This window comes from Pseudopipra pipra, chromosome 3 (genome assembly GCF_036250125.1).
Source record: "Pseudopipra pipra isolate bDixPip1 chromosome 3, bDixPip1.hap1, whole genome shotgun sequence".
NCBI lineage: Eukaryota > Metazoa > Chordata > Aves > Passeriformes > Pipridae > Pseudopipra > Pseudopipra pipra.
The window spans coordinates 95,434,129-95,458,904 of NC_087551.1; the positions used below are offsets into that span (position 1 = coordinate 95,434,129).

The following is a 24,776-nucleotide window of genomic DNA, read 5'->3' on the forward strand; positions in this document are numbered from 1 at the left end:
CCAAATAACAAGCAATAGGACAAGAAGAAATGGCTTCAAGTTGCACCGGGAGAGTTTAGATTGGATATTAGGAAAAATTCCTTCATTGCAAAGGCTGTCAAGCATTGGAAAAGCTGTCCAGGATAGGGGTTGAGTTACCATTCCTGGAAACATTTCAAAGACATGTAGATGTGGCACTTAAGGACATGGTTTAGTGGCAGAGTTGACAGTGTCAGGTTCACTGTTGGAATCCATGATCTTAAAGGTCTTTTCCAACTTAAATGAGTCTATGATTCTATGATAACAATAGAATACCTATTATTGCATAAAGGTTTATTAAACAAAATCACATACATAATACTCAATATGTACTTACATCACTGTTTTCAACTTCTTTATCATTAATAACAAATCTAAAGGTAGAATCTGGAGATAAGCTTTCAGCCTGAATCCAGAAGCGAACTTCTCCTTTCTCAAGAACCTCATAGGCTAATTCTGATTTCAGAGGTATTGCTACAGAAAGAAAAGGATCAAAAGTCAATAACACATGAAACCTTGTGAGAAATGCAAATACTGTAGTAAAATACTAGCAACTCCCTTCTATTTATGGATATCAAATAAATCTTATACAGGGAAAGGCCTCTAATGCAGTCTTTGGCTGATTTTTAAATGAATTTCTCAAGAGAGAAAAGCATTTACAGCTTACACATTGTGTAAGGATTTGTCTAGGAACAACCTATAGTCTATTGTGAAAGTTAAACTTCAAAGACATTTAGGAATGATGATTTTATTCAATGTCAACTAATATTCTTCTAAACAAACTGAAAGATAAGGGAGTAAGTTGTTCCATGAAAAATGCAGCTGCCATGAAAAATGCATTTGCCATTGTCTCAGGAAAAATATTTTTGGAACTCCAGTCATTAGTATGTTATTATATTTCTTCTAGAATACCACACAGATTCAGATCTTCAACTTACTTGGATTCCTTATATCATGGCTTAATGCCATCAAATGTTCAAGCTCTGAAAATAAGAAAAATATTCATGTTTTAATTTATTCTGAAAAACCTGAAGTATGTCAAATCCACAAAATGCAGTCAAATGAGTGTCAAGGAAGGCACATATCAGCATAAGCCAAGTGTTCTCCTTAATATGTGAAATACCTCATTCTCTTCAGAAAATGATGACTAAAAATAAAATTTAGAAAACTTAAAATTCTCATACATGGATTTAGCAAGTATTCATATTCCATGCATTTTCAGGCATACTTTCTTATGCAAGAAAATTTAACAAGGGCCAAAACCTACTTTAAACTTAAAAACTTACTTTAAACTTAAAAAACAGAATGTGAGAGCTGTAGGTTTCTTTTTTTTTTCTTGGGCATTTTTTAGTGCACTTGAGGTGATACAATGAAGTAAGACTTCAGATTTTAAAGACCTTACCTTTCTCATCCATAACAAAGCTAGATGAAATCCCATCTGTGTCACTAACTGAGATAGAGTAAGTTCCCAAGTCTGATTTATCAGGATTTTTGAAGTACAGCTTAGAACTAAAATCACCAAAAAAGAACATAATTAGTTGGATTTCACATGTTATTGAGCTTTTAAACATGACAAATTTCTAATAATTTGATAGATTGGTATGACTTACTGATTTCCTTCTGTTTCAATCTTAAACTTATCAGAATCATAAATCTCTTCATAAGATTTACCCCATGCAAAATGAGATGCATCTGTAGCTTCTTTACACTCAAAAGCCAGGTAAATATTACCTTCGTCATCCACACCTGAATAGATTTCTTTTGTTCCTGCAAAATAAGAATCACCTCAAAGCCTAAGGCTGCACTTTTCTTTCAAGATGCAATTCATAAATTACTAAAGTCCATGCAAATTTTTTCCATCTTCTCTAACAGATACTGATTTTATTAACAGGTTTTAAAGCAGGTTTATATCACATTCTGACTCAGTAACATTTACTATCAAGTTTCTTACTCTACACACAAAATAAAGAATGCTAAAACTAATAAATGCCTATTGATAAACATATCAGTAAGATGTAACTGAATATGAGAAGATATGAAAAATTTAAATAAACCAAATCTATTACTACTCTTGAAGCTTTAATAAATGTTTTTTTCATACTTTTTTTTCAGTCACAGCAAGCAGCACCTTTGTTAGAACAAAAACTAAAATAACTGATTATCAAATAATCTCTGTAGTAAGTAAAAATTCTTATCACTGTCTTTGTATCTACATGATTTTTTCTTTAAGTTTTAAGGCTAAGAGCTTAACTCCTGAAATACTTATCTATGATAGAATATCAGATCAGATTGATTAAATTCAATTATAAATATTTTAGCATTTTAGAAGCAGAGGAGATTAAACAGTTCATTTTACCTGGTCGTGCCTCAACAAGCACTGGTTCAGATATCTCAGATGACTTGCCTATCCCAGCATCATTCACTGCACGAACTTTGAAAACGTAGGTATGACCCTCATGTAAATCAGTGACCTTGAACAAGAAAAAGGGCAAAGGCAATTTAAAAAACAATCCAAACTATTTTGTTTACTTATATGAAGATGTTAGCAGAAGTTAAAGTTCAAATATATATCTTTTCTGCACTCAATCAGAAGTTTTTAGAACTCAGTTTTGAATTAATAGTAAGTAATGAAAATGTTACCTTAAGATAGCGCTTTGAAGTAGGTTTTTCATTAGCAGTGATCCAGTCTTCTGCATCTACTTCCTTATAGTCCACTAAATATCCAGTTATAGGGCTTTTGCCCTCATAAACAGGAGCTTTCCACAGAAGAACCAGTGATGTATTTCTAACTTCACATATCATGAGATCATAGGCAGGACCTAAGATATTTCAAATATTGGAACTTCACTTAATATAATGAAGTTTTTCAAACTGTTCCTGTAAAGGCCAAAGTGTACCTCTTTAATTTTGAATGTGTTTGCTTTCAAAAATCTCATCCTCTCCAATAAACCCTGGTACATGTCGTATTTAGGTCATTTTTCTCTCACGTCTGTATACAGCAAAATCTGCTTTATATAGCGACTGACATTAGTATGCTTAGCTCGATCTCAGTAACTCTATTTTAAGGGAAAGTTAATCATGCAGAAGATCCATGCAGATTAAGATTTTCCAACAAGTAAGAGAGGCTTCTTGTCTATTATTTAATTCACCATCCCTACGCAGATACTTCACTGAGTCTGATTCAGGTTCATAATTTAACATTGGGATTTTATTTTTTTTTGTTGCTATACATGAGCTTTGATCTTTCAGAGTAATCCAAAACCCAATGGCACAAGGGGACTTTAGATCCTCATTCTAAAGTCTCAGGACTTTAGGCTTCTCATTCCATGACAGAAGATTTTTTTTATTATGAGCTGGATAGCTATAGCCAGGAGGAACTTCTCAAGATTATATCTTTTAGGAGAAAAATTTACACCAAAAACATCATGATGCTCTACAAATGAGAGTTTATACACTTACAGTTACCAGGTTATGTTCTCCTTACAATACTTTCTCTCTCCTTCACGTAACTGTTCTAAGTTTAACTTATAGTAATTATTTTTTACTATACTCTCGAAATTTATTTATATCAGTAAAAAATATCAAGAGTAAAGGCATAATCACAACAGTTTCCTACCATGTTCAAAACACCCATGATGGAATACTCATATTGGGCCAAATAACATAACTTGCTTCTTAGCTTTAGATTTAGAGTAAGGAAAGCTGAAAGGGCTTGAAACTTAGGGATTTTCTCTGTTTTCAAGGTATTACTTTTCCCTACAGCACATCTCACTATTTAAAATAAATTAAAAAAAAATTAGAAAAGAGTGAAAAAACCTTAAGTATAAATCTAACTGCTATTCCAGCCTACATGATGTTAACCAGTGATGAATGAACATAAATTTTGTAAAGGATGATATTCAGAAAATATAAAGGAAAAAAAAGAAAATATTAGGAAAGTGTTTCTCCAAAGCGGATAAACACATTTCAGAAAAGAAACATTAAATAACTGTTGCAGTCCTTATAAGGGTAAATACCATATTTCTCACGGGAAGACTGCAATTTTCAAGGAACCCAAAGCCTTCCCTTGGGGGTCTTTAAGAATCCCAGTCTAAATGTCTGTATATACACAGATAATTAAAATTTCCTCTGTCAAATACACCTGCTAGAAATCTAGACAGTAGAAGGAAAACTGTAATGATGTATGGTCTATTCTGAGGATTCTGAGACCCCAGATATTTCATTTTATTCAAAGTAATATAAAATAATCCACTAATTATCATTGCTAACTCACAGAGATACCTAAGACGAGTTCTGCAGAAGGATGAAATAATTATGAACTCTGGGCAAGGAATCCGTTACTTATGCTGGAAATCCTGCAAAGGGCTTTGGCCTTTCAAAGGAAATCTCCCTTCCATATCAAAAGGTGAAAGACTATTTCGTTGCCACTGGGAGTATATTGCAGTCACATTACATTAGTCTTCGGTATCTTTTGTAAGTCAGGGAAGAGATTCAGGCTCTTTCTCGCAGTCTTAAATCTCAATTATTTCTTTTCATTACTTCTAAGACATTGTTTTAAAATGTATTTTAAAAAGCTTGTGAAATATTATAAAAGGTTTGGAGATTTATTTTTGAGGGGAGGGGGTGAGAGCAATGTTGTTTGCTTTTGGTGGTTTTTTTTAAGCAGGAGGAATCCAATAGTGTCCATTCATCTCATTTAATAATGAGAACAATGTAATCAGCCAAAGATTAAAAAGGTCAGATTGTTCATTATGAAAATGGAAATTTCACTCTCCTCATTTCCTGAAAGTGTCTTTTATTTGATTTCTTTCTCTATCATTTAAAATGAAAGATAATCTTCACTTGCTTACACACTAGGAAATTTTACTAATGTTTTGAAAACACTGTAGAGAGCATAAATCACAGATCCTTTCTTTAAGAAATACAATTGTTCAACTGATGATGCATATATACTAAATATTACAAGATGATATGAAAATGTAATTAACAGAAAGTCAGTTAAGGTCAGGAGATTAAACATTTTGCTGTTGACAGCTCTGTCATATTGTTAAATCCATACAGTAAGACTTATGAACTCAGAAGAATTTAGCTATAAAATGTAGAGAGTAACTCTCTGACAAACAGTTTTGCAAAAAAAGAACCTGGGCATTAAAAAGAATTAAACTTGCAATTTAGCAAACCAACATAAATTTTATTTAAAGGGCAAATGGAAGAGGATATGTAAGCAGACAAATGAATTGTAGGAGGTGGAATTTCCATGCTCAGCATTAAAAAAATTCTTCATTTGAAATAGTGTCTCCAGTTTTTGCACTGCCATTCAAGAAATAAATGAACCAACTAGAAAAAGTTAGAAGAAGAGTAAAAAAAATTGTTTATTTAGCAAAAGGAATGCATACTCTATGGAGAAGGCTGCAGAAAGAAAGATTCAGGAATATTAGAGAAACACGTAAACTGTAAGCATAGTAATATTAGGAACAGATCTTGTCCAAAGAATCTGGACCTTTTCATGAGAAATCTTTAAGGGTGGATTAGACAAGCCTCTGTCAATGAGACAGGTATAGCTGACCTGCAAGTGGGCAAGCAGCTGATTTAGACAACATTTGGGAGTTTGTCCTCATAAACAATTCCATGACCTTACTGAATTTTTTTTCTCATTCCAGGAAAGAATTACATTTTACATATAGCAAAGAAAAGAAAACTGAAACTTCCCTGCCAGCTTATGCCACCTCACTAATCATTTTGATAGTCTTACAAATCCAGATTTACAGGATGTGTGGGTTTTTAATTCACTGAGAAAATAACCGTGTGAACATTTAGGCACAGAACAGATGCCTGTAGGTGTCAAATAGCTCCTGATGACAAAAACAAGTATTAGAATGGATCTTTAATTGCACACAAAAGCTCAATGTCATAAATAGAATTTGATATAACAATACAGAAGTATTTTACAGCATTGGGGGGGAAAAAGGTATAAATGTTTTAAAGTGGTAAGTGCCTGTGTTTTCATTATGGACTGTACTTGTAACACACTTTTTTAAAGCAAATTAGTCCAGACATCAGGTCTAGACTAACATTCAGCAAATGTGTTGCTCGGCATGAGTGAGGTTGTTACAGTGTTATAAAATAAGCAGAACAGGCCTTCAAAAACCCTTTCATAACTTATTTAAGCATTGCTGAGGTGGACTAATTCCTTAGATGTCTAACATGTAGGCACAATTTATATCCTTACATGAGGTAGATTACAGTTGAACTTCATTTTCGTGGGACTCCCAAATGTACAATACTCAGCATTGCAACTGACAGTCTTCAGCTCTATCCACACTGCTAAACTACAGACAACTTAAACACAGATTTTGAGCACTAGCACATAGTCATGCCTACTGTATGTTTGTTAGCCATTTGTTCTAACACCTGGCTAATTATAATCTCTCAGGTAACACCTAGGTACAGTCTAGGGCAAACAAACTTATGTGGGCACACTAGTTGAGACTGGGAGACATTAGCTATGCTACTTGTCCCTATGTCAAGAAACAGGCCCCTTTTTTTGTGTTATTTATGACTAAAAACTAACATAGTTTTGGAGTCTGAAACTCCAGGAATATTCTGAACTGCATTTATGGTGCAGAGATGCCTATATATTGTACAGGTGGTGAGTGTGAAGTGGAGCTTGCAGGGCTTGAAGGGCTGATAGAGATACAAACACAGATTAAATGCTCAAGACTTTCTGCTCTGAGCTGATGTGGGCAGTGAAAGAAAGGGACAGTCAGCAAGGTGAGTAAAGGTCAGCTATTTCCCTGGAGGTTCAGTGTCATCAGTGGGGATGTAGAGGTAGCTTTTAGCAGGAGATCTCAAAAGCAGGGGCAGTCTCAAGAGGTAATATGGAAGAAATTAAGCAAAAGACATCCAGCAGAGTTTGGCTGGAACATTACACTAGCTGTGTTTTAAGGAGTTTCTATTGCATTGAGATTCACGAAGAACTAATAGACTTACCAGGTTCTGGCATAGTCCAGGCTTTGCACTTAAAATGCTCACTGGGATCTGAATGTTGACCTATTCCAACCAGATTTGCAGCAGCAACTTTGAATTCATAGAAGGCATCTTCTGTCAAATCCTCTACCTTTTTAATTTTGAGAAAACAATTCAATATATCAAAAGTCATGGCTTATATTCATTTAATAAATACTTGAAAATAAGCATTGATTAATTAATTATTAGGCCTCACTGCTGTGCTGGAGGATCTAATTTGAAGATTTTACTCTTAAACCAAACACACTGCAGAGTTCTATATTATACGTTCATGTTTTGGTGACATGATCCTAGGAAGAACAGCATTCATATATTGGCATAAAAGGCTGTGAAAGGTTAGAGCAAAGGTCCAGGGAGCCCAGTCAATGAATGACCACTAGCAGATACTTATGGGTGAGTGTTCTAAGGTGAAATACCTTGCATTGCGTATGAATGGCTATTCATAGACCATTCACTTAAGCAAGAGTCAAAATAGTTGGTTTAAAGAGGTTGCAGTGAACTGACCAAGGAAGAAAGGAAACCAACAGGAAATTTAAAGTAAAAACAATCCAGTCATTTCCATACTGTGCTGATATAACTCTGGGAAAGAGCCCCTCAGTAATTTCTTTCTGGCTTGTATGCATCTTGTTCCTAATGTTACCTACCATTACAAAGTGCGAAAGTAAGCACTGGAAATAGGATGAGCAGAATCCATGTCACACCTCTGCAAACATCCCTGGTAAATTAATCCTGACTTAACTAATGAGCCCATCCCCACATCAGCATCTCAGGTTTTGAGATCAAAGTAGAGGACTAAAAGGCATGAATGTCTTGATACCCTGAGCACCTCATGGTAGCAGCCTTCTTTCTTCCAGACCACTTAAATACAAAAATCCAAGTCTTCTACACCTCGTTCCTCTGCATAATTTTCCCACTTATATTTAATCATATGTCTCAAGAGAAGCAGGCAGCTGAGGGTAGAACTTCTGCTGGAGATAGCAAATAGTTTTAGGTTTTCATTAATAAATAAACTATAGCTAGATTCTCAGCGAAAATGTGAGCTAAAAAAGGATTTTGGTGTAATTTTTTTTAGTGGTAAAAAACATGCAATGGGATGGTAACAAACATATGATGCAGTAGCATCAAATACAAGACCAAAGCTAAGAAGGTAAAATAGAAAGGTCAGGCACTAAAATAATTTAGATGTAATTTCCTGAAGCCAGAGTGTTATATATGTGACCCACAAGACAGAATAACAGCTCAGCCTGTAAAAATTATTTTGAAATACCAGGTTATTAAGGGAAAGAATATTTGTGGGGTTCCCATGGAATTATTTAATCAGAGAAGGTTAAACCTTTAGTGATTTCCCAGTGCTGCACTGTATATCTTGGGGCATTCTCTGCTTGCAGTATGTCATAAAATATTTTGTGCTACTAAAAGCTGTCTTGGTTTTATTTCCCCATCAGTATTTCAGATTCCAGTCATTCAAACTAATATATGAAGAGGCACCTTCAGGCACAAATACAGTTACTGTCAGGACTGATACTTAAATATCCAATTAAACTCTGAATGGTGGCCCCTACTTTACATTACTCATTTGTTTACAAATGCATTAAAACTAAAAATAACTTGAAAGCATTGCTTAGTATTGGCCTTTGATGCCTAGCCTATGCTCCGTTTTTCATTTCTCAACACTCCTGCTCCATCTGCTATGTCAGAGATGGCAGTTATAAAATCAGGCACAAGCACACATACACCTGAGTATTGCCAACTGCCTTCTGTGCATAAAACCTCCTTCCTCAGTTCATCTGCAACATTATTTTCTACTTTAGTGTCAAACAACAGTAAGATTTACTTCTGCCCTGAGGTTTATAGGAAGGTTGCTGACTTGCAGAAATAAAATTTTAAGTATTTGTGAATAAAATCTCGTTGTTTAACTTGATTTAACAAGCATCAGATTGATCAATTGCTTGCTACATCCTATCTCCCTAACTTTTTCTCAAGGAAGTTCACATCCAAATCTTCCTTTTTTAAGAAACATTTAATACATTGTAAGTGCAACGAGAAGTAATTTATTTCAAAACTGGTACTCTGTAAAGGAGAAGAGGAGATATAAAGTTAGGTTCATTAATATATATCTTTTTTCAGCTGAAGGCAGATTTTGAGAGTAAGAACAGGGACAGTTATATTTTTTCTCAACCCAACTCCATTTCATTTACGTCTCTAGTTCTACAGACAGCACAGTCATTGGTCCTGAAAAACGCTTCCATCCTTTCTCTGTATGTCATTACAGTGGTGATACATATAGTGATCATTAATGAAAATAGTCTGTGAAGCATTTTATAGCTCTTCTCTTCCCTTGTGAAGAATGTGCTTCATGCTTTTCCCTCAAAAATTTTCTCATTTGAACGGCCTTCTTTGTCTCAGAATTTCATAGCAGGGGATGGCATTGATTCTCTACTCCGGTTGCACTCCATATGGTGCCTAGTTTTGTTGTAGTATTTAAGGAACTTCTGTGTAAAAAAAAACCCAAAGAAACAGTATAAATCAACTCCAAAAACATAAGGACTAAAAAATACCAACCGTATAAATTGTCTGAGTAATAAGGGAAGAATTGACTTCATGCCAGTTTTGATGATTAGCTTCCCGTTTATCCATATAATAACCAAGGATTGGTGAACCTCCACTGTATGTTGGTGCTTTCCAACCAAGGGTCATTGAATGACCATCACAGTTCAGAAGTGTGATACCATGAGGATATGATGGACAAGCTATAAGGAAATAAGCAACCTGAGTTAGGACAGAGTCTAAAACACTGCAGTGTAGAAGTTGTTTAGCATTTTTGGTATTGATTCTGATTTCTGCAGCATACTGCTGTCAGCTGCATGCTGGTAGCAAAGCAGCTGTAAAGTTGCTAATCAGCATTCATTTTCTCACCAGATATAAATGTGAAAGCTTTTGAAACATCTGACTAATGTTCTGCCCTCTCAGGAGATAGCAAGAAGGAATAGATGATCTTTGGTATTGAAATCATGACGACAACAAGTCTCTCCAGACCAAATATTATGCTAGTAGGTGGAAAAGGATCAGAAGGTCTTTTCCTGCTAAGAAACAAATAAGCCACTCAAGTACTTCTGGAATACAGTAAAAATCATCCAATTAAAAAAAAAAAAAAAAGGGTATGAACTTGAAAGAAATTAAGTCATAGGACTGACTACAGCCCTCATGATTTTCCTCTCCTATCCTGATATTATATGCTTTCTTCAGACTTGTCCTATAAGGAATAGCAAATATTTAGACTTTCAGTAACTTAACTTACGTTGAGAGAGAAAAGCAATTTCCTTCATGAGTTTACCTGCATGGATTTACTCCCATCTGTATCACAAGCAGAAGTGTCATAAAGTCATCTTCCTAGAGATGAAGAAAAGTCTTTTTCTGGGCCTTTTATTCCCCTACTACTAGCAAGCACCCCTTCTAGCAAGCAGTTTTGGATTTGCCATCCATGCTTGAAAGTTTGCCCAAAGATACCCCTTTCTTGACATTGGTGTGCTGCTGTCTGTGCAGGCTAAGCACCCGGCCCTAAAGCTCATATGATATTTTCAGTTGAATTACCAGTATAATTTGAGAGAATGTAACCTACCTCATTCAGAAAAGAATACATTAGCAAAGGCCCTTATTACAGTTCCTGATCTTGTAGCTATACTAGCGATCAGCATAAAAACAGAGAGTAATCAGCAGAACTGGCCTTTTGCTAATTTTTTTTCTGACAGGCCTTCTCAAAGGCCATGAAATGTGGCCTTTGCATTTATTGACATTTCTTCGTAAATAAGAATGAACAGAGCAAACTCCTATAAATGCCCTTAAAATAATACTACAGAAAGATTCTAGCCATGTAAGTCACCTATAAATAGTCCAGCTAAATTCCTGTTAAGGCTACCAAAATGGACAAAAGCCATCCACATCCTGCAAGGGTGTGTAAGATCCATGTGCTCTGTGTTTGGTGACATACCCCATGCAACCCTTATCTTCAAAACAAACAGTGACAAAGAAATAGGTGCAAGTGCATTTACAACATAGTGGTGATAGGTGTACAAGTGTTCATGCACCACCTACCCATATGAGACACACTTCGTCCTAAAACAATCAAATAGAGTAACTTTGTCAGCAACATCCAAATTTATCAGCCATTTATCCAAATTTATTAACCATTCTGAATTATAAATCTTCTAAAGGTTTATTTCTGACAAGTATGTCTATTGGTCTTCTCCAAGAGGCAGAGGCCACTCAGCCGGGGAAAAGGTGTTCTATTTTAAATTTTTCGGTATGAAATTGAAACTGTAGAGAAATAAAAATTGGACTATAGTAGCCCAGATCTGTGTGCTTTTTTCTCTAACTAATTATCCAGCCTTTCACTCAACAAGTATCATTCTCATTGAAGGCTGCACAGTTGATCTTATACAGAAATTTTATTTCTAAATACATTGTGCTCCAAACTGAAGCAGACAAAGAGAATTTTCTATTTGGTTCAGCCACACAGTAATAAAGTTTGCCAAGACTCTTCTAAATGGAGCAATGTTTTGCACTACTCCGAGTCACTCAGAAACTATTTGTCTAATTTAATCAAAATTTAAGTTTCTTTGATACAGCCTATGAGTAGAAGGCAACCTTTTTATACAGTGCATCTTGCCCAATATTTCTAACAGGTATTATGAATAGCTTTTTTTATAAAAGAATTTTATACAGTATTTTCTATAGAATAGCCACATGCCAGAACACAGACATCATTAAGCAGATGTGCTGGATGGCTGCATGATATACTGTTACAGCAAATCAAACCAAAGGACATGATTGCTGAAAATACGTGATTCATTCAAGAAACAAGAAGCTGAGTCGCACAGAATCACACTTACTAAGGGCTGCCTGTACTGTTACAGCCTCTGACTCCTGTGAGTTTTCACTCAATCCTACAGCATTTGCAGCCTTCACACGGAAGATGTACTGCTCTCCAGTCTCCAAACCATGAACAACAAACCTGGGTTAAAAAAACAGCATTGCATATTATTATTTTACAGGAACCATTCTGTGCTGTAAGATGAAATTGTTGTAACACTTAAAAAGCTCAACTTCATGAGTGCTTCACAAAGAAAAATATTTCCATGAGGGAAACTGTAATACAATGACATGCTGTTGTACAATAAAATAGAATGGGACACTGGAAGGAAAGTCACTCATTAGATTGCTAATGCTGATCTAGCAGGTAAAGTCAGATAAAATATAATATATTCCCCCTGAACTTTGACTTGCTAAATTCTAATCTATTCTGGGAAGGGACTGTATTTTTCACTGTACTTTTGTAGTCATTATCCAAAATAGGTTTTAGTTTTGATCTGAGGTTCTAGGTAATTATTGTACTGGATAGAAAAGTCAGAACTATCCTATTGTAGAGTATGCTCATGTATGAACAAATAAATGCTTTTTGTTGTTTTTATTCTGTCCCAATCCCTTTGACCAAGAATTAGTCTCTACTTTTTCTTTGATCAAATTCCTTGACTACTTGAAAAAAGGATTCAGCAGAATACAGTCACTCAAAACCAATTAATAACTGAAAAAAATGCACTAAACAACATGATATGCTTGTTATAGAAAATACAATCTACACGTCTAAACTTTGCATTTGGCGAGTGATTCCAATAAAAGTAAGCATGATTGTCACAGAGGAAATTAATTAAAGAATCCCATAATGAAGTGTGATATTTTCGGGGAGGGAGTCAGAAATCATTAGAAATACAGGCAGGACTAGTGTCATGACAAGGGAACTAGGGACAGGGGCTGCCATCCTTTATCCACAGATGCAGCAGATCAGGGAGCTCTGACATTTCTGGAATGGGACACCCAGATTTCCTACACAGTGGTGTGAGCAGCCAAAGCATTTTTCCCACCATATTTATAGCAGAAATGGCCTGACCTTTTGCCCTTTTGTCCATGGACTATGATAAAACTTTTGACTTTTCTCTCCTTCTCATATTTATGTGAATCAGGTGTGTTTACCCCACAACATAATTTATACTTTAAGAAAGGTATTTATTTTATGCTTACTCATGTTCAAGACACTCAGAATCATGTCTCTAGAACCTGCTTTTATAACACAAAGTCATGGGGGGAAAAAAAGGATGCTTCTTTTTGGAGGAAAAAAAAAGGGAGGTGGGACAAAGTCTGCCATCTGCCCTGCAGTTTGGAAAACTTAGCTCTAAGAGTCTGCAGACTGTTTTTCTTCACAGTCATTCAATATTCTCCTTCCATTATAACACCATGGTTTAGCATGTAAATTGACTTAAAACTACCCTATATTTTTCAAACCTCCCAAAAATACAGATATATTGTTAATACCTGTTATATTTAATAGGTTTATGGTTACTAGGTTCCCAGTGATTTGATCCCACCACAGAATAGTCAATGTAGTAGCCATATAAATCTTCTTCATGTTTTGGTTTATCCCATTGAACTACAACTGATGTCTTTGTATTCCTTGTGGCCACCACCTGACCAGGTGCAGATGAAACAACTAGGAAAAAAGAGAGAAAACGTGCACTATTAGGAAACACATAAAGACAAAAGTAATTTGAGCTAGATGAAACACTGTATACTTTGATCATGTTTAATCACTAGAGCTATGACTTCTACCAGGTTAATATTATTATATGACACATATTTTAGTGTATTTCTTTCACTCTAAGTCTGCATACTTATATATATGTGTGTAAAAATATATTTATTTTTCTATTTGTTTACTCAGAATACTCTAAGCTATGAGGTTCCTTACAAATCTGATTTTATGTAGATTTTCTGAGAAGTCAATTATAGGAGAACATATTTCCAAATATTGGTGTGGATGAAGGCATTCAGATATGAAAATGATAACTCTCAAAATTTCTCCCTCAAATGTACTCTCTCAAATAAGAAGTTGATGAACAACTCATGTCCCTGTAGCACTACTGCATTAGGAAGACATGCACATAAACTATAAAGGTATATCGTGAGTGTTAAGAAATACTCCCAGTCAACTAATGACAATATCAATTTAGAAAATATGGGCTTTTTAGGACAACTTTAGCATATATTTGAATGCAAAGGCTTTAGCTAAACATAGCTAAATGAATTTCCAGAAGCATAGGAACATTGGTTAGAAGGGATTTCTGGGGATCATCTAGTTCATCCTATCACAGAGAGTGGGATTACCACCAACACTAAACTGGATTGTCAGTCATGGATTTGCCTAAGTCTTGAAAACCTCTTGACAATTGAGATTTCACAGCTTCCCTGCACAACCTCTTCCATCACTTCACTCTTGCACTTCTTTCATTGAAACAGTATGTCCAGTGTAACAATTTTTGGCTGTTGCCTGTTTCTTTTGTCATCTGGCATTGCTGAGAACAGTTTGGCACCATTATCTTTGTAAGCCACCAAACTGAACAAGCCCAGGTACCTCCACCTCTCTTCAGAGGTCTCGATCTCTAAGCCCCTGGCCATCTTGGTTTCTATTTAGAGGACTTCTCCAGCTCCTCCATAACCATCCCTCTAGAATAAGGAAGCCAAAACTGGAACCAATACTCCAGGACCAACCTCAGCAGCACCAAGCAGAAGTGGATAAAGCTTCCTTTGATCTGTTGACTACAGTTCTCCCAAGGTAGCAGAGTACGCATTTCACTTTACAAGCAATGAAAGTTCATTGTTGGTTTATATTATCTAAACACCTGAACATGCATAAATAGAATCAGACATATTGAGATCTAAATAGAAAAAAAGATCTTGGTAAGAACCAACACACAGTCTGTACACTATGAAATATCTATCTGAGCTTTCATAATGTAAGAAACTAAGGCAATATCTCGGCCTAGCATGACAGGTTAAGAAAGTCATCCACTACTTGCCTATTTAAAGCATTTTCGTTTTCTCAGACTGATATATTGCAGAGAACTAGAAGCAGTATGACATGAAAGGCAGCAATTTTTTGCACTTCAATATTAAAATGAAAATTAATACTTACAGACTAACGTACTTTATGCAATAAATCTGTAAGATCAAATGGATTCACTTTTAGATAAACATCCCTCCATTTAGGCCTTTAAGTGTTAGTGTCTAAAAGCACATGTTCTTAAGCTGCCATTATAGTCCAAGACCTAGGGCTTAATTCAGTTACCTGAACAAAATCACTTAGAGCCATTTTAGACCATCTGACACTTCTTGAGCTGTTTTATAATACTCAGGAGATAATACCTACAGTCCTCTGAAATGGTAAACTGAAACCATTTGCAAAGGTACTAGATGTCTTCTTAGCAGTCAAACTGAGCCTCTGCTCAGTGCTTGGTAGAGTCCTGAAAACAATACATCTCACCCCGATGCAGACACTCCACAGCTGGGTACCATGGGGCAACTTATGGCCACATCAACCAACTTATTTTCCAGGCTCCACAGCAAGAGCAGAGGCACCTAGTGGACCTGTAGATACCTACATGGAAGCACCTAAATTTAGATTTTAATCTCAGACTGAATAGTCTTTTACCACTCAATTCAGTTGCATAATTTTAAACATCATTTTGGATGGCCTAAGATACCCAATCCATTCCCTAAGTTCTGCTCATAAGCTACCCATAATTGTTATGTAATTATTGCCACCCCATGAAGTTGTCTCAGCTACTCTCAAGAATATCAAATGACACTACATGAAGGCAACTAAAAGGAGAGATGTGTTTCTGACATATTTTAGCTCAGATGTTAAAGTTCATCTCTGAAAATACTCCTGCAGATTCTCTTTAAAACAGAATCTTCTGCTTTATGCTTTATTTAAAGCTGTAATTTATTCAGAATGATTTGCATTAACCCCTAAGGGATATCCTATTTTATGTACTAAGTGAAATAAATGCAGTGGGGTTTTTGCTACCTTGGGAAATATTGAATGTTATATGCATTAAGGAGACATCAAACCAAGAATGTATAAAAGCAAAAGCTGCTTTTATTTTACCATGTGCAGTTACAAGCTGAAGATATGGATTATATTTTTTAACAATGGTATATCAGATATTGTAAATATTTTTATATTAGTAACAAGTGTACTAGTAAGTTATGTGCACTTAAGGTAACAGCTATCAATACATAGAGCTGTTGTATGTGACCTCTGCAAAATTGCAAAAGCAAAACAAATATTTGAAAAATAAAATTAATAGAAACTCCCTAAATTTTCATTTGTGTTTTTGAATGTGGCCCCAGGATAAACATTTCATTTTCATTTGGGAAATTACCACTGAACATGTAATTGTATGTTCCCCTATTTCTGAAATCTACTCAACTTCCTGCCACAGGAATTCTGCACCAGCAGTAATTTGCAACTTGGAATACTAAGAAAGAAATTAAAGGCTACCTTATCTAGCTGAAACTGCAGGGAGTTAGGTAGTATATAATTACCCGAACCAGACAATATAATTATCTAAGTTAGCAATTAACCTGCATTATCCTATTTTTTTGAAAAGTCACATTAATAGAGCACTGAAGAGTGAATAACTAAAAATAATTTAACTTTTTAATGATTATTGTTTTTAGTAAGGGGACTTGTGATCATTAGGAAAATTTTAGAAAGTTTCTGAAATTTAGCATTTTGATCTTCTTGAAATCCTTCACGGAATTGAACACAAATAAAGTCAATTACTATTACTGTAGTTATATTAATCAAATTATAATGAGTTATCTATTTCCATTTTGTAAAATATCTATTGTTTTTAATATTAATGTCTTACAATTAACACCTTACCAACAGTATCTTGTGGTTGAATAGGTTCTGTGATTTCAGATGGATCACTGATGCCATGTTTGTTTGCTGACAACACTCGGAAAACATATGGTTTTCCTTCCGCAAGGTCAAACACTGCATAGCGAGGAGATTTTACTGCAACCTGTGCATTGACTCTTTGCCAACTTCCACTGCCAACCATGGACTACAAGAAAAAAAAAACTGTGAATAATTTCTGTGAACTGTCAAAAAATGAACATATTGCTGTATTGCATTCTGTCATGAATTTATTAAGAGCTGTGAGAGAAGGATCGCTCTCAAATGCCTCCCTTAAACACATGCAAATTCCCATAGCTCATGCATTCCATTACTCTTCAAAAAGATCTGAATGCCTCACTGTCTCCCTGCCTGTCTCAGCTTCAATACATGCACACTTGTACATACAACCAGCCTTCAGTCAGGGCCATGACTGTCAACTGTGATTGGTTCCAAAAGAATTACTCTCATTTCCTGCAAAACTCACTTGAACACCCAAGGATTTGGTATCAAGCAAGCAAGTCCTAATCCAAATTTTGCAGAAAGGTAGGGAAGGAAATGTTACTTTACTCACCACTTTATGTATTCCATTGAGTAATGTCAAGCCCCAAGAAGCATTTATCAAATGAAGTAATTACTTTTGAATATTCTCAGTGCAGCAGCTGAGCTTATCATCACCACAACCACACATGGAGGAGAGCCAGCAAACCGGCACTCTGACAGAAGTCTGCTGTCCCTTAGATTTCCCTCATAAACTCTTTACTCCAACCAAAAATTAGTCATGGAATCTTTCAGAAATTTTAGTAAAACCCGAGTGCCCAATAAACAGCTTAAAGAAAATTTCTTTGATTCACAGAAAGGTGCATACAAATTATGTGTTTATTAAATTTCAGAACAGAGAGTCTGGGAACAAAACCTGATAGACTGTGATCTTCTTAGAAGAGAAACAGTGTTTCATGGGTGCTTGGAAACTACCTTGTTATAATGAAGCTTACCATAGATAAATAATAAAAATATAAACGGCTGTAGTCCATATACCGAGATCTTTTTCATAGATACTAAACCCACCTAGTGTTCTCAACAGAAAAAAGAAATATAACATCCATTTTCTTGATCATAAAAAACTGGAAAATATGAAATAAACATTATTTTGCCTTATATTTTACTGCATGCCATGAAAAACATTAATTGTTGCATTTCATTTTCACAGAGGAAAGACTAATCATCACATTTTGATCTGCAGTTTGATTTGATTTATCTGTTAAATTAATGATTTTAAGAGAACATGGCTTTATAACATAGAGAACTCATTTCCATTTTGAGTTTCTTGAAGTCTCTACAAATACGTTTTTATTCTTCAGGACTGAGTCTTCTTTGTCTGAAATAAAATAATTAGAAACTGTGCTTTTCCAGAAGACTGTGCTAACAGATGACTGTGGAAAGTAAAAAACAAACTTCATGTATGAACTCACTAATCTATTCATATATATTAGTTATTTATATGCAGAAAGATTTTTAGATTCAGGTATTAATTAGTATAACAGACCTTTTTTTTCCCCTAATAATAGCCTTTTAGTCCTCATTCTCACTTCCCTTCAGTAAGTCTGGCATTTAACTGAGACTTGTTTTTTCATCATTGTCACTGATCTGTACTGTTTCTGGAGCTACATAAAGTTATTTCTGTAAAACAAGCAGATAACATATATTTTTCAATTCGTACTTAGAATGAAATTCAGATAACCAAACATAGGTGTCCACTCAGTGGAAATCTACCTCTGAGCTTTTGATCTGAGCTATTTCTGCATATTCTGGAAATAACAAGGTATTTCCATGACAAGAGCTTCAAAATCCTTAAGTGTCAATATGCTTGAAATGTATAGATAAGAACAGACGTATGTAGCTGGGAATAAGTGCAAGGAAGATATGCTATTTTATTGCATAGAAAGAATAATGAGATACTTATTTCTATGGAAGTTTTCGTTACTTCTTTTGAATGTGAAAGGTTGAGCAGGAGAAATCATGGGCATGCATGCTGGAAAATTTAACTAGTGTCTGGTCTTCACTTTATGACAATTGTTCAACATCCAACAGGAAATGGAAGATGAAAAATGTAGAAATGGGCCATAAAGGTCTTTTGAAGTGCAGATTTTTCACTTGCCTGAGAGGGAAAAGACAAGATGGGGGCCGCAAAGATATGAGTGACGTGAACAGGAAGGCTAGGAAATGAACTGTGGAGGAATGTGCGGAATTTCAGATGTGAGAAGAAAACAACTTGTAAAGTAATGGACTGAGAAAAGCCTGACACAATATTCAAGATGTAAATTGAATGTATGGCAGTTTTATGGACAGGTTTAGTGTTTGTGGATAGTTAATAAGGGGCATATGGTAGAAGCATAATTCATAAAAATTAAGTATAGTTTGGCATGTAAGAGTTTTAGAGGTCAGGTACAAGGCCCATTTTATCTACTGGAAAAACTTTGTAACAAGTTGCTGCAATCCAATATAACTTATAAACCTGGCTCATGGATAGATTTATCTAAATTTTAGTCACTTAGGTGGGTGAAGAACAAACCTCTCCTACTGTGATCATGAAAGTCCCCTTTCAATTCAAAGTGAAGATCAAATTAGGAATCACTTTTATTCCTTGCTCTGCCAACTTTCTTTTAATACAGACAGACTGAAAACTTACAATCTTGCCTGTAAGAAACTTAAGATGCTTCTTTTCCATTTTTTTAAACTGCTACCTTACACAATTAGTTTGTTCCCATTTTAGACAACAGTAAGCAAATAGCACAGGGGCATCCTTTTCCCTGGACCTTGAATTTCAATGCTCATTAAATCATGCCGTAAGATATTTGATTATCCATGCTTGTCTAATATCCCATTTTCAAATCCTGCAAAGCCACGGAAAGTGTTAGTTTTATTGTTCATTCTGCAGTTCTGAAAATGGGTTGAATGTAATTGCACACAGCAATGAAGCACCTTACAGTAGAATGCCACTGCACAGTACAGTACGGTACAGCACCTTCTCAATGAAATACGTGAGTGGCTCCCTGCCACGAGGAACAGGTGGATCCCAACTGAGTACAACATATGTTTTGCTGATTTCTGAAGCATGTACATTGGTGGGAGGGCCTGGAATCTGGACGTGCCCTGTAAGAGTAAGAAATGTAGCAAGTGTTAAACAGCAGATTAACCCCCAGGGTCAGCACTCATGCCACAGCTCTCTTTCTGAACTCCCGCTCTGCAGTGCAATGCTCAGATATTAGGGGCTGTGATACCATCTGTGCAGTTCACTTGATCACTTTGATTAAATTTTGATAAATAATAACTCCAGTATTAACAGCTAGTTACTTTTCCAATAAAAGTTAAACATGCCCCCCGAAAATCTGTGCATTTGTCACACTTTTTTCTTTGATCACAACTGAATTACTTTGATTTTCTGGTAAAAAACCTACTCCCTATATGCAAACACGAGATTTTTTGATCAAAAATGAAAATAAAGCGTTATTATCAGAAATTAGAATAGAAAAAATATCTGGAAGGGAAGAACAATAAGGAGAAAAACACCTTTAAAACAAAGAGGAAATTAGAAAAAGGAGCAGAACCTATTAGTGATGTATCCTGTAACATGGTGGTATTACCAGCTGTATAGTCTAAAGCACTTGTAAAATCTATGAATCAGAGACGTAAAAATATGTCACCAGCTCTCTGGTGGTTCCAACAGGTAGTGTGGTCTAATCAGACTCCTCTTCCCACTCACTCTGCAGGGTTACCGGGAATGTCAGACAGAACTTGTCTGCCCTGGGCCAGGCAGGAGGAATTCTGCATGGCCCTTTGTGGTCCCACTCACCCACCGCACTGTGAGAAAAAGTCAGTCCCATAATCCGAGGAATTACAATGATGAAACAGCACTAGACAGGAGGGGCTCAGACCTGTGAAGGACCACTACACAGGCATATCAACACAGCCCAGAAGAAGCTTCCTCTTGGTAACAGGTCAGAAATAGCAACTCAGCAGACACCTCAAAATATTTTATTTTTATGGCTTGTGATAGAGAAAGCCAAAAGCTTTGTTCTTTGAAGGTACATTTTTCTACTTCTCAGGCTAGCAAAGAGCATATATCCTTTAAATGCTCAAGATTTGGCATTAAAAAAGAGAAAAAATGTTTTAATAATAATCTCTAAATTGTGAAAGTAATTTTTTAACAGTTTATAAACATCTGTAGAATGAATCAGGCTCAAAATGTACACCATTAGCAAATTTGCAGACAACACTAAGTTGAGGGGGAGTGTCGATCAGCTGGAAGGCAGGAGGGCTCTGCAGGGGGACCTGGACAGGCTGGAGAGTTAGCCTGATTCCAATGGGATGAGATTCAACAAGGCCAAGTGCCGGGTCCTCCACTTTGGCCACAAAAACCCCCTGCAGCGCTACGGGCTGGGGACAGAGTGGCTGGAGAGCAACCAGGCAGAGAGGGACCTGGGAGTTTGGATTGAAAGGAAGCTGAACATGAACCAGCAGTGTGCCCAGGTGGCCAAGAGGGCCAATGGCATCCTGGTCTGTATCAGGAACAGTGTGGCCAGCAGGTCCAGGGAAGTGATTCTTCCCCTATACTCAGCACTGGTGAGGCCACACCTGGAGTACTGTGTCCAGTTCTGGACCCCTCAGTTCAGAAAGGATATTGAGGTGATGGAGCAGGTCCGGAGAAGAGCAACAAGGCTGGTGAAGGAACTCGAGCACAAGTCTTATGAGGAGATGCTGAAGGCTGGGGTTGTTTAGCCTGGAGAAGAGGAGGCTCAGGGGAGACCTCATCACTCTCTACAACTACCTGAAAGGAGGTTGTAGCCGGGTGGGGGTTGGTCTCTTCTCCCAGGCAACTATCAGTAAGACAAGAGGGCATGGTCTTAAGCTGTGCCAGGGGAGGTTTAGGTTAGGCATTAGGAAGAAATTCTTTACAGAGAGGGTAATCAGGCATTGCAATGGGCTGCCCAGGGAAGTGGTGGATTCCCTGTTCCTGGAGGTTTCCAAGATGAGACCAGATGTGGCATCAGTGCCATGGTCTGGGAAACACGGTGGTAGCGGATGAAGAATTGGACTTGACAATCTCGGAGGTCCCTTCCAACCCAGCTCATTTTATGATTCTATGACTCTATGATTCTATGATGTTATTTCATCATATACCTTTCCCAATCAAAACCAGACTTTTTTTAAAGCAAACTGACCTATTCAATGAAAATTTATTTCTGTCAATGCTTTCTATATTTGATTTCCTACAACTATATTTTTTCTTTCAGAAAGGCACATGAATCAGCTGAGTTTAAGACAAAATTGCCAACATGCAGCCAAGAAAATTACAATAATCCTTCACAGTATAAAGTCAAAAGATTTCCAAGTGGTTTTACATAACTAAATCTCAACACATTTTCTTCCATCCTTGAAAAAAACAAAGCTACCATACTTCATAATGATATAACGTGATGGTGCAGCCTGCTCTCAGAACAGAACATCATCCTGCACTAAATAGTAAAACCATTTGTAATCTATGAGATCGTTCTTTCTGAAATACTCTCAAATCTTGCAGATGAAATTAATTATCTATATAAGCAGCAGTATTTGAATATTCATACTCCTTTATTAAATACGCACATTCATGCTACAGAAATCCAACTGCTATTATTTATGCCTACGCCAGACTGGCCATTTACTATCTCTGATCACTCTCAGGTGATCCTGAGAGCAGGAGGACATTCTGTGAAGCCAAAGAAGTAAGACAGTTATAATCTGATCCTATAATTTGGTTCTGATCCTATAATACCCATCTCATATCATTTAGGGTGTCATTGTAAAAATAGAGAAACTTCATCTGTCCTCTCCATGCACTGGGGAAACCATTCAATGTCTGATTCTCCTTAAAACTACATCTGTTCTCAGGTGGTTTCTCTTTCACTATGTTATTATTGTAGTTACAGCTTTATAACCTTTATAACCTTTGTGGAAGAGAGCAGACAGACTCTTTCTTTACTGCTGAGCCATTATAGCTACCATTTTTGACAGTTTAAGTATAAAGAAGATCATTATTCAAGCCTAAAAAAACAAATCATCACATAGGGAAACAACTAAAATCAGAAGAAATTCAGACTTTATCTCAAAAGTTGGCAGAGATCTCCCCAGTTCTCCTGAAGAAAAAGAGTATTTAACCTATAACCTTAACCTTAAGAACAACCTTTGCATTCAGATAACTATATTAAATAAAGAATTGAGATGGAATGCATAAGTTTTTATGAAAATGGCAATAACTTGCTCAGATCATCAAAATCAGTCTAAAAAATCCTATATTTAGCTGCCACAAGGATATGAAGAAGGGAAATTTGGGCAATCAAATGCTTTTAAATTCATCTTAGCACTAGTCAAAGCAAAAAGGTGAGGACATGCTGCCAAAACATAATAAAAGTTGTGATGTTGAGAGTGTGATGTTCTCTGTCCTTCCAAGCCTCACCTTTTATTTGTGTTCTCTCAGCCTTGCAAGCCAGAATATCTGTCTTTATTTATTAATGTAAAGACTTAGCTCACTAGATGGATTTTTTTCAAGCTATGTTTCTAATTATAATGCTAAAATCCTGGAGCATAAACAATGGATTGAAATTGTAGAAATGCTACATACCTTCAAGGTCATCCTTACTGATCACAATCTTTCGCCCTTCATCCACATGAATAGCTGTTAATCAAAATATTCAATTAGTTTCCTGAACTAGTTCAATATATTTACAAATTCTGCAAGTTACTGTTCACCATCTGTTCAAAAGCCTGTAAACTTCCTTTTCTATACTGTCGTTTTTAAATCTTTCTCCACATGGAGTAAACTCAAAGTTGTACACTGATTTATTAACTTTCATAGGAAAACAGAGCATGATAAGACCGCACTATTTAAAGATGTGCTAAAAAGCAAGAATCATAGGAACAGCAGACAGTTTGATTCTGAGACAGATTAGTAAAAAATTGTATCGTGAGCTGGACTTGTGTTATGTGAAAAGGAAAGCATACACACATACATAAAGCGTACATAAAGGAAACAGTGCATATTCAACTCAGATTTCACAGGAAACATTGTGGGAATGCTCTGAAGTCTTCATAACTACTTTAATTCCCCTCTGAGTAAAAGGAACACACAAAACAGAAGGTGTGATATACAGAATCTGCATAGGGCTTTAGGACAAGGCTAAATCAATAAAACTACTCCCCAGAGCAAGCCAGCTTACTCTATTCATGGAGAAGCTCTCATAAGGCTACTTTGCAGTCTGTAAAAAGATATTCAATCAAAGGAAGAAATAAACTCTACTCCTTAGGTTAACTAAGCAAACAGAATCTTAAATAAATATAAAAAAAATGAAGATCAAATATTCAGCATCTGTTTAGCCTTGCATAACCTACTTTGTGTTCTCTCCAGATCAGCGGGGTCAAGTGCTGCAACTGGTTCAGAGGCTCGAGAAGGCCTGCTAATGCCAGCACTGTTCACTGCTCTCACACGGAATATGTAAGACCGTCCTTCGTAAAGACCAGTCACGGGATACTTGCAGATTTTTACAGGAGCATCATTGCACTGGACCCAGTTTTCCAAACCTACTTCACATCTTGGAATAGCAGAAGGCAGAATTTATCAGTATCATCTCACAATAAATATGCACCATCCTACACCACAGAAGTCATCCTCAGTAAGTTGAGGAACTAAACCATAAACCTCATTAATGAAAGTCACACACTTGTTACACTCTTGTCTGATCAGACAATCAGTTCCCACCCTTTTCTTATTTTTTCATAATGCAAAGGTCATTTTTCTTCCACAGTTTTTGGTCTTTTCAAATCTCTCTGCTTCCCTTCTGTTTGCTTCTCTTCCTTGTTCTAAAAACAGTAAATTAATGGCTTTTATTTTTAACATGCA

At 36.1% G+C, this 24,776-nt stretch overlaps 1 protein-coding gene across 2 annotated transcripts in view; it reads right to left on the minus strand.

Moving 5' to 3' along the window:
• Positions 1 to 24,776, minus strand: part of MYOM2 (myomesin 2) — a 76,365-nt gene that overhangs the window by 22,609 nt on the left and 28,980 nt on the right. For both annotated transcript variants that reach the window (XM_064650380.1, XM_064650379.1), the window contains 14 exons: positions 24,269 to 24,468; positions 23,502 to 23,555; positions 19,866 to 19,993; positions 16,826 to 17,009; positions 13,411 to 13,585; positions 11,934 to 12,055; positions 9,607 to 9,794; positions 7,009 to 7,135; positions 2,659 to 2,837; positions 2,375 to 2,489; positions 1,629 to 1,785; positions 1,421 to 1,527; positions 957 to 1,001; positions 356 to 492 (listed from right to left, as the gene is read on the minus strand). In XM_064650380.1, coding sequence (XP_064506450.1) covers positions 356 to 492; positions 957 to 1,001; positions 1,421 to 1,527; positions 1,629 to 1,785; positions 2,375 to 2,489; positions 2,659 to 2,837; positions 7,009 to 7,135; positions 9,607 to 9,794; positions 11,934 to 12,055; positions 13,411 to 13,585; positions 16,826 to 17,009; positions 19,866 to 19,993; positions 23,502 to 23,555; positions 24,269 to 24,468 — 1,918 coding nt within the window. The remainder of the gene's footprint in view (positions 1 to 355; positions 493 to 956; positions 1,002 to 1,420; positions 1,528 to 1,628; positions 1,786 to 2,374; positions 2,490 to 2,658; positions 2,838 to 7,008; positions 7,136 to 9,606; positions 9,795 to 11,933; positions 12,056 to 13,410; positions 13,586 to 16,825; positions 17,010 to 19,865; positions 19,994 to 23,501; positions 23,556 to 24,268; positions 24,469 to 24,776) is intronic.